The sequence below is a fragment of the Podarcis gaigeae genome (assembly GCF_964106915.1).
Source record: "Podarcis gaigeae genome assembly, chromosome: 7".
In the NCBI taxonomy this organism is placed as follows: Eukaryota; Metazoa; Chordata; class Lepidosauria; order Squamata; family Lacertidae; genus Podarcis; species Podarcis gaigeae.
This window is the reverse complement of record NC_139683.1, coordinates 23,787,170-23,800,319: the sequence shown is the minus strand read 5'-3', so window position 1 is coordinate 23,800,319 and position 13,150 is coordinate 23,787,170. Positions and strand designations below refer to the sequence as shown.

The 13,150-nt window shown below is 40.6% G+C and overlaps 1 protein-coding gene across 6 annotated transcripts in view; it reads left to right on the top strand.

Annotated features, from left to right (window-relative positions):
- The window catches only part of VPS13B (vacuolar protein sorting 13 homolog B), a 399,672-nt gene that overhangs the window by 310,212 nt on the left and 76,310 nt on the right, over nt 1-13,150 (top strand). For all 6 annotated transcript variants that reach the window (XM_083749735.1, XM_083749736.1, XM_083749734.1 and 3 more), the window contains exons 37-39: nt 8,875-9,077; nt 11,603-11,810; nt 12,112-12,296. In XM_083749735.1, the coding sequence (XP_083605861.1) occupies nt 8,875-9,077; nt 11,603-11,810; nt 12,112-12,296 (596 nt within the window). The remainder of the gene's footprint in view (nt 1-8,874; nt 9,078-11,602; nt 11,811-12,111; nt 12,297-13,150) is intronic.

Below are 13,150 nucleotides of genomic sequence, written 5' to 3'. Positions count from 1 at the left end.
ATTAACTGGTTCTCATGAGAGAACTCTACTAAGATGTTGCAATGGCCCTTGGATGCTTCAGATCTATAAGTTAGCCTAAGGAGAAATAAAACATCAAATTAATTTTGACTACCTAAAATAATATGCTAGAGTAACAATCCATTTACAGCACCCAGAAGACCTTTGTTACTTTTAGAAAGAACTGTAAACTCTTTCCAACACTTGAACAATAGGAAATGAATTCTTTGTCAGTAAAAGCCAGAGGACAAACTAAACATTTTAATGGCCACCGAGGATTGAAGTGGAAGTTCAGCCTGTAGACAGCTATACAAATCACTAACGAACCGTAATGAATATTGGGTGTAGGCATCAGGGTCCTGTCAGTTTTGACACTGTGTCCCAAGTAGCTTAAACACAACACTCAAGGAAAGGTGGAGACCTCATCAGGTCTCTAACATCTGGGATTTTATTTGTCATTTTGGCATACCCTACAAGCGCAAAAGAAAGAGTAAAAGGGGATTATCCTGACAATGAAATGAGTTACTGAATCTTGTGATAATGAAAAGCAGAACAATTCTAATTCCTTTCTATAGTCCCTGAGGTAGAGGTGCGTTTATAGTTCTGCAGAACTAAATGTAGGAGGGAAGAACAGATGGCCTAAAATCCATGAAATCAGACACCACCTAATCCCAGGACTGAGTACCACTATTAATCCTGGTCAGGTTCCCTACTGTTACTTTATAATAGAGTTCAGAGTTGCTACTGATGAACTGGCATGTCCTATCCCCCCCCCCCCCAAATAAATACAAATTAACTGTAGCTTGCTGATTTTGGGAAAGAAAACGCTCAAAAGATATATGCCCATTAAAACTGTAGTTCCACCTGCCAGTTCACTTAGGAAAGTGCAAAGCAGGGATGACATTCAGATGGTCTGATCTTAAACTATTTTGTTCCTTTCAAAACGTTTCCCCCCCTTACTGTTACATTCATAATGGATGTAATCGCATATCCTCTGAGAAAGGAACATTTTGTTTATTAAATTGATGGATGTGCTGTGCATGACATCGGTACGTTGGAGTCCTGGACCTGACACATTATATTTTACTATTATAAAACTACTATCAGAATATTGTTAGCTGTAAAGTTATACTTTGCTGGAACAGCTGGGATCTAGTAAATAGAAGATGGAAGGGAGACTCCCGAGATTAGGGACACAATCTTCCAGAAACTTTTTCTTCACATGCTTTAAGAGGGGTTTGCCCTACAGAAAAATGGAAAGTGTGCATAGGAGTATTGCTACTTTAAAATGTTCTGTCTGAACTGAATTTAACAACCACTCCCATATTGTCATTTCCTTACTTCCCAGTTGGGTAGTAATAAACTACTATACTATTTTCAAGCATAAGGCTTAATTGTTTTGAACTGCATTCTTGTAGTCATTTATTTAGTAGATCATTCTATGCATAAAATAGTAGTTGACTGAAGGTGAAAAAGTGTCCAGAATTAGGGCAGTATTTGCTGTGAACCAAGTTGCTGAAACAATAAATAAATCAAAAATTATCAAATCACTGGCTATCTTGTGATTTCCAGGCTGTTTAGCGTTCAGTATTGAACATGATGTACCTGCTTAGCCTTGCTTAAATGGAGATGAGCTCATTTCATAAAGATAACCATCTTTGACTTTGCTTCTGATTCATCACTGGCCTGAACTCCACTTGAACCTTGTTAGACACAAAACAAGCAAGACTCCTGGCCCAGGCTATAAAATATAATTAAGCCCTTTTGAAAAGATGCGTAAGAGAGCATTGCTGTCTGCCCCTCAATATATATCCCACTACCGCCAGCACAGCCAATAAAGTTAAATCAAGCACTGCCTGCAATGGATTAAAGTAATAGATGTTCCTGAATTCTTTGTGTTTGAAGTACTTGAAGAAAATACATGCTCAAGCTGCCAGAGCTGCTGTAATGCAGGAGGGACATACATTAATGATGAATTCAAGGATTTGGTCTGTTCAAGGTCATTAATTTCTGTTTACCATTGGTAACACATCTTGTGTTTTTACAGAGCCCACATGTGGCCATATACAATGCTGAAAAACTCTCTCGGTGAAGAATGGTTAATTGGTAATGCAGAAATATAGTACTCTTGGGGAGAATGAACCATCACAAGACTCTGTTTCACACTAATGAGAAATCCAGTAGTCTAATTCATTGTACTCGATCATTGCTAGCATTTTCACTGATGTCTTCTGTTTCTTTGCTGATGGTGTTGGTCTGGTCATTCCATTTAGCACACAATTTCTGTTAACTGGTGTACCTGCTCAACAGCTCTGTTCTTTCATCTTTTAATATTCAAGCGTGTGAGTCTCTGCATAATCTTTTGAAACCCCATTGACCATTTAAAATTGGACAGTGGGAGGATCCGAGAAAGAACACATCTATATGGGGACAGCGCTTCCTTTGAGCACTTGCAGTGACCAGAGACCCTTTCAGGGAGTAAATAACTGCATCAGAAGGTTGGCGGTTCGAATCTCCGTGACAGGGTGAGCTCCCGTTGCTCAGTCCCTGCTCCTGCCAACCTAGCAGTTCGAAAGCACGTCAAAGTGCAAGTAGATAAATAGGTACTGCTCTGGCGGGAAGGTAAACGGTGTTTCTGTGCGCTGCTCTGGTTCGTCAGAAGCAGCTTAGTCATGCTGGCCACATGACCTGGAAGCTGTACGCCAGCTCCCTCGGCCAATAAAGCGAGATGAGCGCCGCAACCCCAGAGTCTGCCACGACTGGACCTAATAGTCAGGGGTCCCTTTACCTTTACCTTTATCCCTCATTAGTTTTAAGAGCATAAGCCCATTAGAGATGTCCTGCTGGATCAGGCCAATGGCCAATATAGTCCAGCATCCTGTTCTTATAGTGGCCAACTATGGAAAGCCTGCAAGCAGGAACTGAACACAACAGCAATCTCCCCATGTGGTTCCCATTAACTGGGATTCACAGGCAGTGGCGGCTAGTATTGGCTGTGGAATGGGAATGAAGCAGGCTTACTTTTCGTCTTGCTTGTGGACCAAAAACAAGCCGGATATAGCTTGAAGGAATTATAGATTTTGTGGAAGAGTTGCAAGAGAATGAAATGGAAAGGCGAAAGGTGCTCTAAGATTTCCTCCTCCTTAAAGTATAACATACAAATATAATTATGTATGTATGTATGTATGTATGTATGCTCAAATACCCTGGGGAAAATACAAAATACATGAACCACTGGAATTTTGCTGTTTGCGAATAGAAGACCCTTGCCCTTACTTATTTGCTCCTCTCAACTATCACTGTGCAACATGTTTTAATATCTCATTTTCAACAAGGATAAATAAGTCAAATGGTGGAGGGCAGCCTTTGGTTTTATAGGATTTTAATAATTCAGTCTTGATGTCATTGTCATGCAAATCAGCTTCTGGATAGTATCCATCCACAGACTTGCGGATTTGTCAAGTGGTCCTAAATCATTTCCAGCTGTATAAAGAATACCTGGATATTCTTTGCTAACATATGTCATCCCAGACTAATCTTTATAATGACATACAGAAGCCTCGTTGTAAAGAAGCCCGATTGTCTCTTGCTCCATCAGCACGGTGGTACATCCGACTGCTATTATAGATCAAAGCAGAGCCTGACAATGTAAGGCTGGCAGCATTTTGTAAACATCATCCAAACCAAGTGCTTCATTTTTATTAGTCTCCTGAAGGGCTATTTTTAAAAGTCGTGAAACTGCTTGCTCCTCGTGCTAAATTATTGCGCTCCCTGAAAAGTATGCGAGGGCACAGCGAGCGGCGATGCGAGCCGAGCGTGTTAACTTCTGGATATCACAACAGTCGTTTGCGAAGATACATTGATTCAGTGAGCTGCCATATCAGGTTGAGCTGAAATTGTTGCCATGATTTAATCTATTTAAAGGCAAGAACAAATTCTACGGTAGGTTTTTGAGGGAGGCCGAAGGAAGCTGTATAAAGTCCTTTGGGTGAGTGGGAAGGGGAATTTCACTTCATTTCATCTTTTCAAGCGGAGCTATTCAGTCATAGGAAAGTAACCTTATAAGTTCATCTCATACTTTGTAATTCAACCAGGTGCTTAGAAATCCTAAAATAAGACTCTGGGCACACTGATATATGTTCCATTGGTATTCTGCGCTTCTTTCCTTTAGGATGCAAATTCCGTTTGTCCACACATGGCAGCCTATTGAGATTTCTCTGAATGTGATGCTCCACTGAAAGAAGCTTTACTAAAGCCCATGCCTTATTTCACTCACCATTATTCTTGCTGTATGTTCATAGCTGTCTGTCTTCAGCTGTTTTTAAAGTACTTACTCCGTTAACCCTCTCATGATTGCACTTTGTGTGACTTCTGACTGAATATTCCCCTTCATTAGGTGCGCTGTGATTTATATAGCAAGATTTATTTCACCTCAAAGACGGAACAGAACAGCTGAAGAAGAAAGTTATAACGTCCTTGAGGAAAATTCTGGCTCTTAGTAAGATTAAAATAAAAGAATACATTTCAAAATTGTCCTGCATCCCAGTGCAGTTCTTTTGCACAATGTAAATCATCAGCGCTTGAAATTCATAGAGCCTTTTTCTTTTATAGATCATTGGGGCTTGAATGAAATTCATACCACTTGGAATGTCTCTTTATCACTATCCCACCTAATTGAAAATACAGTATATTCCAGCATTGATGCTGTTGTAGGCTTCTAGATATGCCCTTTGGTGAAAAGCTTTTCTTGGATCAGGCTTTGTGGTATAATATTTTTACAGGGCCAAGCAAGCCAAGTGACAATTTCAGCTATGCCAAGGAAGCAGAATTTGCCCCGGGATCCCTTTCAGCATTAGAGGACAGTTTGGTAACATCACAAGGGATTGTGGGCACACCCATCTGGTCACACGTGTTGATGTTTAGGGCAGTAGAAAAGTTTTGGGGTGGTTCTGTGGCTCAACAGTGATTTAAATAATAGGTAATAGGCCTCAGCTTTTATGGCCCGCTCCCATTTATGTTTAGTGATGGTAGGACTTGGTTAACCAGGATCCCTGGATAGCCATAGCTGCATTTATTACAAGCAGTGAAACTAACTTTGGAGATGTTAGCTCAGTGAAAGGGTGCTTGGGTTGCATTACATAATTCTGTATTGCAAAAAATGCCTGCTGGTCCTCAGAAATAAACCTTTCAGAAGTAGATGTGGACCAAAAGGGGCTGAAGAGGAAGGTCCTTGTCTCTGGAACATTGCATTGCTCTTATCTTAGTAGCTTTCTGCTATTAGCTAAAGACACATGCAGGTTGCATCTTGATATTAAAGGGTTGCATGTTCATGGGCAACAGCCGAACTACCTGGTAACAATTTTGTTGCATTGAGTACTGCACATAGGGAAGGAAATGGGGGTAATTTCCCTCTCTCATTTCTCTTTCTTCAGATACCTCATTAGAGTCCTAATGAGATCTTAAAAGGGGAAGTACTGAGGTAGGAAGCTTTATTAGAAGCAAGGAACAAAGGATATATGTATCCCTTTGTGACATGATTTTAAGAGGGCAATGACATAGAAGAGCAGGGACGTGAGGGAGCATACCTCCAGTACTTCCCCTTTCAGTACTTTCATTGCAGGAGTGATTATGTCACTTGCAGGAGCACTAGTTGCCAGTGCTGAAAACTTGTGAGTTTCATTCATTTACCTGGCAAAAGCCTCTTCTGCGCTATTTTAAAAGACCAAAAGGTTTATTGGTTCTTTACTTTTAGAAAGTAGCATTTTTAGTCCCTCTTTGGTGGTGCAGTCATGGAAGTTGTCACCATGAGCTCCTGCACTTCAAAATTTTCCACTAGCCCAGTGTGCAGAGAAATCCATTCAGGTGAGAGTGACTAGGCAGCAATAGGTTGGCATAATAGAATTCTCACCTGCTGCCTACTTCCTTCCCTGAACATGCATAGTCAGGAGCCTGCTTCCAAATCTTTTTTATGACAGAGGACCTGAGTGAGTCAGGCATGTACTGTGCTTGTGCACAGTTGTGTTTTAGCTGTGGGTAGAGGAAGGTAGCTTCCATTGCATTTCCTACTATTTTTATTTATATCAACCTCTCACACGTTGGTGATGCTGTTTTCCCTACACAAGAATTGGCACTCACACCTGTTCAGCAGAGGGATGATCGCACTGGCCAATGGTTGGTTAGAGTATAGGGCAACTTCTTGTGTTATGTGAACCTGTGGTCCACTCTGGGTCTCTTAACTGCAGTTTAAGAGAAGTCCCCTATTAGGATTGCACTGTCTCTGTGAGGAGTGTGAATCTGGTGCCTGTGTGGCTTTGCTTTGGCATGTGCGCCATTTTGTAATCCATGTACAGATGTTCTTTGACAGAGGCACCTGAGCAACACTTGGTTTGGGGCCTGAGATTTTTCCATTCTTGCTATCAAATTCAATAAAAGCTTTGTGCAAATATTCATTGCCAAAAAATAAAAAAATGGCTTGTGCACATTATTGTTCTGTAACATAAACCTTATTCTTAAGGAGCAATAACCCAATACATTTATGAAATTATTCTTGGCATGATAGTTACATTTGGAAATTTACATTAAGGAAGCAGACCAATTTTTCCTAATTTCTAAAAAAGATTCATAAGCAAATCCCTCTGCTTCTTCCTCCCCCAGCACATATTTGACACAGGTGTGTCTACATTATACATGGGATAGAGTTTTGACTTATTAGAGTTCATTCTTTTAGCAGACATTTGAAAATCCCATTCTCTAATACAGCTGTCTGTTGTATGCCCTAGGTGTTTTCTTAATCTTTCATCTTTTATAAATATTAAATTACATTAGAAAAATAAGCCTTAAGCGTTACAAATTAAGTATGCCGACATTTAATATTCACAACGATAATTCAAAATATGAATAGCAAAGTTGGTAGTGGAGGGGAAGACTCCCTGATCCTTAAGTCCAGTGTTACACAATTTAATCTCCTAAAGTGTGGATGGGTGGATGGGTGGGTGGGTGGGAAATAGGTGCAGGACTTCAAACTACAATAGAAGTATATGGAATTATAGGCAATCTTTTGCTCAGATAAAATAATTTGGGGACATTATATCTAGCAGTGTAAGCACTTCAAGATGTTATAAACATTAACTGCAAATAGTTATGTTACTTTTTTACATATAGCAATTTATTTTGATAGTAGAAATAGCAAAAGTGGCAAAATATATTCAGTGAAGAGAAGGTAGAGAATGGTCTACAGTGGTGCCCTGCAAGACGAATGCCTCGCAAAGCGAAAAACGCGCAAGACGAAAGGGTTTTCCGGTTTTTGCATCGCTTTGCTTATGTAAATTGTATGCAACTGTACGTTCTCTTTAATTTTCTTTCTTTTTTTCTTGGCAATGTGAAAGTGCCTGGGTAATGAAAGCATCCGTTTTCTGCTTTAAACTAGTTAATGTTGATGGCTATGTAGAAATTGGGAGGAACTCTGGTTAAGAATTTCAAGATATGGTTTGTTGAAAGACACCAGGATCATGCTATTGTTTGTGATCCTGGTTGTTACTGAAGTTAGTAAACACATGGTTTAAATGAAGCTGAGTTTGCTCCAGTTTGTTTTTAAACCGGAAGTTGCTGCACTGGAGGTAGAGAGCAAGGAGCGTTTGAGCCTTCTTCTTACCTTCTTGCTTGTTCACGTTTCTGGAAGAGGATTAAGAACTTGAACTCATATTATTGTTCTAAGGTACTTTAATCACCGAGTAATAATTTACAGAACAATCCACATTGCAGCTGCTGCCCAGCAATGTGTGATGCAGCAGCAGAGCCGCCATCACATCTGTAGCCCAGAAAGAAGATATGGGGCAGGCAGATTGCTGTGACAGCCTAGTTTGGGCCCAGTGCCATCAAATGACAGCCGTGGGGTTGGCTTGGGATCCAGTGGGATCCAAGAACAAAGCTTTGTACAGCTTGTGGTTTGTCTAGAGTGAAACAAACAGCAAGCCTGGCTTCAGATATAAGATAAAGTCAAACCATGGCTTTTCTCCTGGTAGTTGCAGCAACAGTAGAGCAGGGGAGAAGCTAAGTAGCTGAGAATTTACTCTGAGTACCCACACTCTCCTGCATTCATGTTTAACCATGGTTTTGGCTTAGTGTTGTTACATGTGAACTGGCCTCTGTCTTTCAAACTGTAGCGTTATGCATTGTATTAACAACTTGGCAGACAAAATCACATTTCTTAAGCTCCCTCTCAGCTGGAAAGGCTGAATCCTTAGCTCTTTCTAGTCACAGTCCAAGGACATACAGTAGATGACTTGAGTATGTAAGTGCCTGAAAAACCTTTCAAGATAAGTGAAGTGGTTTTGCCGCAGAATCGTTTGCATTTGATGCCTAGTTTTTTCTCCAGTCAAGTAATATTTTCATAAATATTACACTTGTGTTTTTAAATATACAGAATGAGAAGTTCTCTTTGTAAATTGCCTTGTGTTTTCATATAATATGAATTAGTTGCTCATGGAATAAAACAAATGGTAAAAATTACTGTTTTATGCACAGCTATGGATGGACCTACAGTGGTACCTCGGTTTATGAACTTAATCCGTTCTGGAAGTCCGTTCTTAAACTGAAACCGTTCTTAAACCGAGGTGCTCTTTCCTTAATGAGGCCTCACGCCCTTCCACTGTTCAGATTCCATTCTTAGACCAAGGTAAAGTTCTTAAACCAGGACACTACTTCCGGTTTTGTGGAGTTTGTAAACCAAATTGTTCGTAAACAGGACTGTTCTTAAACCGAGGTACCACTGTATTGACCTTTCTTTCTATGAAAGAAAATGATACCAATGTATTTAAGAAATGGGTTTGTACACACAACGAACTGTAATGATATGTTTTTTGTCCATTTGAACATTAGGAATAATTAATGGATCGTCATTTATGCTTGACATCAGTGATATCCTAATTAAGACAAGTGTCCAAGAAAAAAGCAGAACTCTGGTTGGACCTGTTTGCTGCTCGGTCGCTGTAGAAGCCAAATGGTGTAAACACAGCGGTAATCCTGGTCCAGAGCTGTCAGTTCCAAAAGTCTATGTTGATGTGAGAGGTGGACTGATGCAGGTTTGTATATGCATCATGTTGAGTAATTCTTATTTGTTTAACTATGAACGGTGTTAAGTTGAGGAGCATGAAGAAAACCCCCCACACCAGATTACAGAACATTTTAAACCATGTGTATCGCCCAAAATTTTGTGTGTGTGTGTGTGTGTGTGTGTGTGTGTGTGTGTGTGTGAAAACTTACATTCAGCTTTGAGTGCCCCTTAGGAAGTATCCAATTGCTAGCAAAACCCTCTTCAGCACTCTGTGCTATGCAAGCATGATCCTGGTTTGCAGCTCTAATAAGTAAACACCAGTCTTATAGCAATATTGAAAACATTCACAGGAATCACTTCGTAGTGTTGATTGTGACAGGTTTTCAATATTCATTTTACAAAACCTCTCCTAACTTGAAAAGAATCCAACGTTTAGTGACTAAACATGGCAGATGTTCCAGTGCCTAGTTGCTGTCTGTTTGTTGTTAAAAAGTGCCAACCACCAGAAGCAGAAATTCCATTGATACCTCCTGGTATCTGGCATTTGATAGAACCTGAACCACAGATCAATCTCCAGAGAAAAGGGGCAGGAGCTGCAGAGGGGCACAGGCTGGGTGTTGGTAAAGACGTCAACCCACAGAAGCAGCCCTTTGGGCAGATTACACGACCTATTTGCTCAAACACTTTCTGCAACCTGTAGCTACTTTAGGTATTTTAGGAGAGAGGAGGAGGAACACGAAGACTATCAGTTGCTAGACAGCGGCCTAGTTTCTACCACATGCTCAAGCAAACCTTGGCTTAGCAGGACTGTGCAAGTATGCTGCCTCCTGCCTTGCTCCTTGCTAGTCCTTTCGACTGCTGCCAAGTTGGGACTTGTGCTTATGCTCTCAACGCCACTAACCACAAGATGCAGCCAAGTGAAGAGAGAGTTTTGCCATGAGCCTCAGTTTGAATGTCACTGCTGTGGGGAGAAAAGCATGGGGGTAGAATTGGTGTAATGTGGCAGCTAAGACACTGAGCCTGGAAGTCTCCTTTTCAATTTTTACCTCAGCCATGTATTCTTAAGGGGACCTCACTCTCTGCTCCCCATTCCTTTGCTATATTGGGGGTAAAAGTGACTTCCTTTGCAAGATTGTTGGTGTGGTGTTTGTTTCTTTATATAGTGCCATCTGTTGTAGATGGTGCTTTACAAAGAATGAGAAAGCAAATCCATGTGCCAATGAGTTTGCAGTCTAAGAATAGACACAAGAGAAATAAACAGAGAGCAATAAACCTCTCCCTCTGTTGACCTCCAATAGCTGATTTTTCAGAGGCCTGCTCCCTATGAACCTGGAGGCAGCATATAGTCATCATGGCATATAGCCGTGGGATGCAGAGTAAAAAAGAAGTAGGATGTATGATTTGCTGGGATTTATTATACACAGTACGACTGATGTAAGGATTACAGAAAGAATTTACGTGATGAGCTTTGAACACTAGAAAAGTCATTACATTTCTGTAATACCTTTTGTTGTCCTCCTCCACATCTTTAGAGGCCTTGAACAAATTGCAGGTGCTAGTTTTATCAACTGTATATGACCTTGATAAATTGGGCATGTTCTCTGTTTCATATGGAAGCCACGTTTATAGCAGGTTTTCTTATTACACCACCTTAATTCCCACAGGTATCTGGGGGCCACTGTGAGAACAGGATGCTGGACCAGAATGACCTTTGGTCTGATCCAACAGGCTCTTCCTGAATTCTTAATGTTATTCCTTTCAGTTTCCTTTTCTTACCCACCATTTCTAAAAAGTGGCCAATGACAGCAACCATACCCTTAGGCCAGACCCCACTATCCTCCTGTAGATTTACCTGTGCAATCTAAGCCACATAGTGTCATGTACAGAGCAGGGGTGCCTACTTGAATAATATATTTCACAAAACAGCAGAGGTATTACTACTATGGTGTAAGTTTTCCTGAATTCCCCAACATCCCATCTTCTTCCTTTTTTGTACATAGCAGAGGATCAGCTTGCCCCTACTCACCTTCCCCAAACATATACCACAAGGAAGATCCCAGTGTCTTCTCTGTATCTGTATTCCATTAAGTTGATTGACAAAAGGCTATGCCTCTTTTATTTTTCTTCTTCTCTGGGGGGGTTCTCTGATTAATTTTAAAGGGTATTACATCCCATCATAGACCTCTGTCTCTTTCTACTTGACCTCTGCTTTGTGCAGAGGAGCAAAGCCAAGAATCCTGTCTTTTCTGCTTGCTACTACTGGAGGGTATAAGTTTTATTTTTCTTTGATTTAAGGAAGTTCACTGTGAGCTGTCATAAGAAACCCTGCTGCTAGTTCCTTGCACTCAAAATCTTTGCCACTATAAATAGCTTCTGCTTTTTTAAATATTTCAGGGCCATGGTCTAAACTTCTAAACCCTTCAAGATGCTCGAGCCTGTTTATCTGATGTCTGGAGAATTCCTAGAATAAACTTGCTAGCAATTAAGCTGGCTTCATGAATGGCTGAACACAAAGTGCTTAAATGTTGCTAAATTTAGCTTTCTTTTTATAAGGTTTTTTGGGGACAAGAGCATTTGAACTGCTTACTTCTTCTGCATGAACTTCTGCAAAGTTACCTTGTCCAAGAAGGCAAGATGCACGGGCAGAGCACCGATCAAGCACATTTGGTGCAGAGTCCTACAGACAGGAGCCAGAGTTCTAAAACAGAGCATACGTCAGACGATCTGCGAACAGGCCTGTTTCAATACATACAAGATACAGGTACAAATAGCATTTTGAAAACGCACATCAATAACAAAATAATTTCAGTAGTAGGCTATTAAGGATCACTTTCCTTTAACAGCATTTTTTTGGTAATTAAAGAAGCATCTGGTAGAAAACTACCTTTTGATTTCTTTCCATTTTACTATGACCTTTTAAAACTCAGGGAAACTGCTTTTTTATTTTCCCTCTGTTTGATCCTAAGAGATTTGTTTTTAACTGTTTTGGTCTCATAAACCAGCATGCTCCCTTTTTAGAAATTATATAACCAATTACAGCTTTTCCCCTCCTAATTTGATAGATGCGCAGAAACTACCCAGTGCCTATGAAGTTGTGTTTTACAATGAAACAGAGGATAACCCAGGAATGATGTTATGGAGATACCCAGAACCCAGAGTGCTCACGCTTGTGAGAATCACTCCTGTTCCCTTTAACACCACTGAAGATCCTGATATCAGTACTGCAGACCTGGGAGATGTTCTTCAGGTGGGTAGGGTTTTTGTTATTTTGGAAAGTATATTTTCACAGTGCTGGTGGGAGATCATTTATTATATATATTTTAACACGTCTCTGGTTTATAAGGGTACAAGGGACTTAGGATGAGTGAAACTGTTGATTCTCGATTGCTTAAAGTTTACTTTAAGCTTCTGATTTGAATAGACCTGAGAAAATAATAAGAAAAACTCTAGCTCTCTACAGACATAATGTTACAGGGATCACATACTTCCCACCCCATGGCCTGGACCAGATTTGTTATTCAACCTGCTTACAATTAACCTAGAGACAATCCTAAACACCTGTGCAGAATCCTGGATTAAAGCCTGAGTTCCAAAGGGGTGCTTGCTAACATATATCAGTGTATTTATTTCATCTGTTCATACATATGAAATATTTCCATGGAGATTGGGGGTCCACATAGATCCACCGTTGTCACTCTGCTTAGGGTCTTTGGGGGCCATCAGCCTATCTAGACAGGAAAAACCTGGCTGCAGTAATCTATGCTCTGGAAACCTCATGAATGGGTTAGTGCAAGACTGTTTGGAAACTGCAGCTAGTGCAGAATGCAGCTGCTGATCGTTGCAGACGTGAAGCAGGCTAATCATATAACATCAATTCTGCCACAGCTTCACAGGCTACTTGTATGTTTCCAAACCAAGTCAAAGCCCTAAGCTTTGGAAACCAATTCAAAGCCCTAATATATTGGAGCCCAGTATCTTTTGGAGCCTCTCACCCTTGGACCCTTTGGTCTTTGTCTGAGGCCCACCTCCACATGCCCCCTCTGAGGAAGGTTCAGTGGATGACAAGGGCTCTTTCAGTTGTGGAAAGCTCTTCCCAGTGAG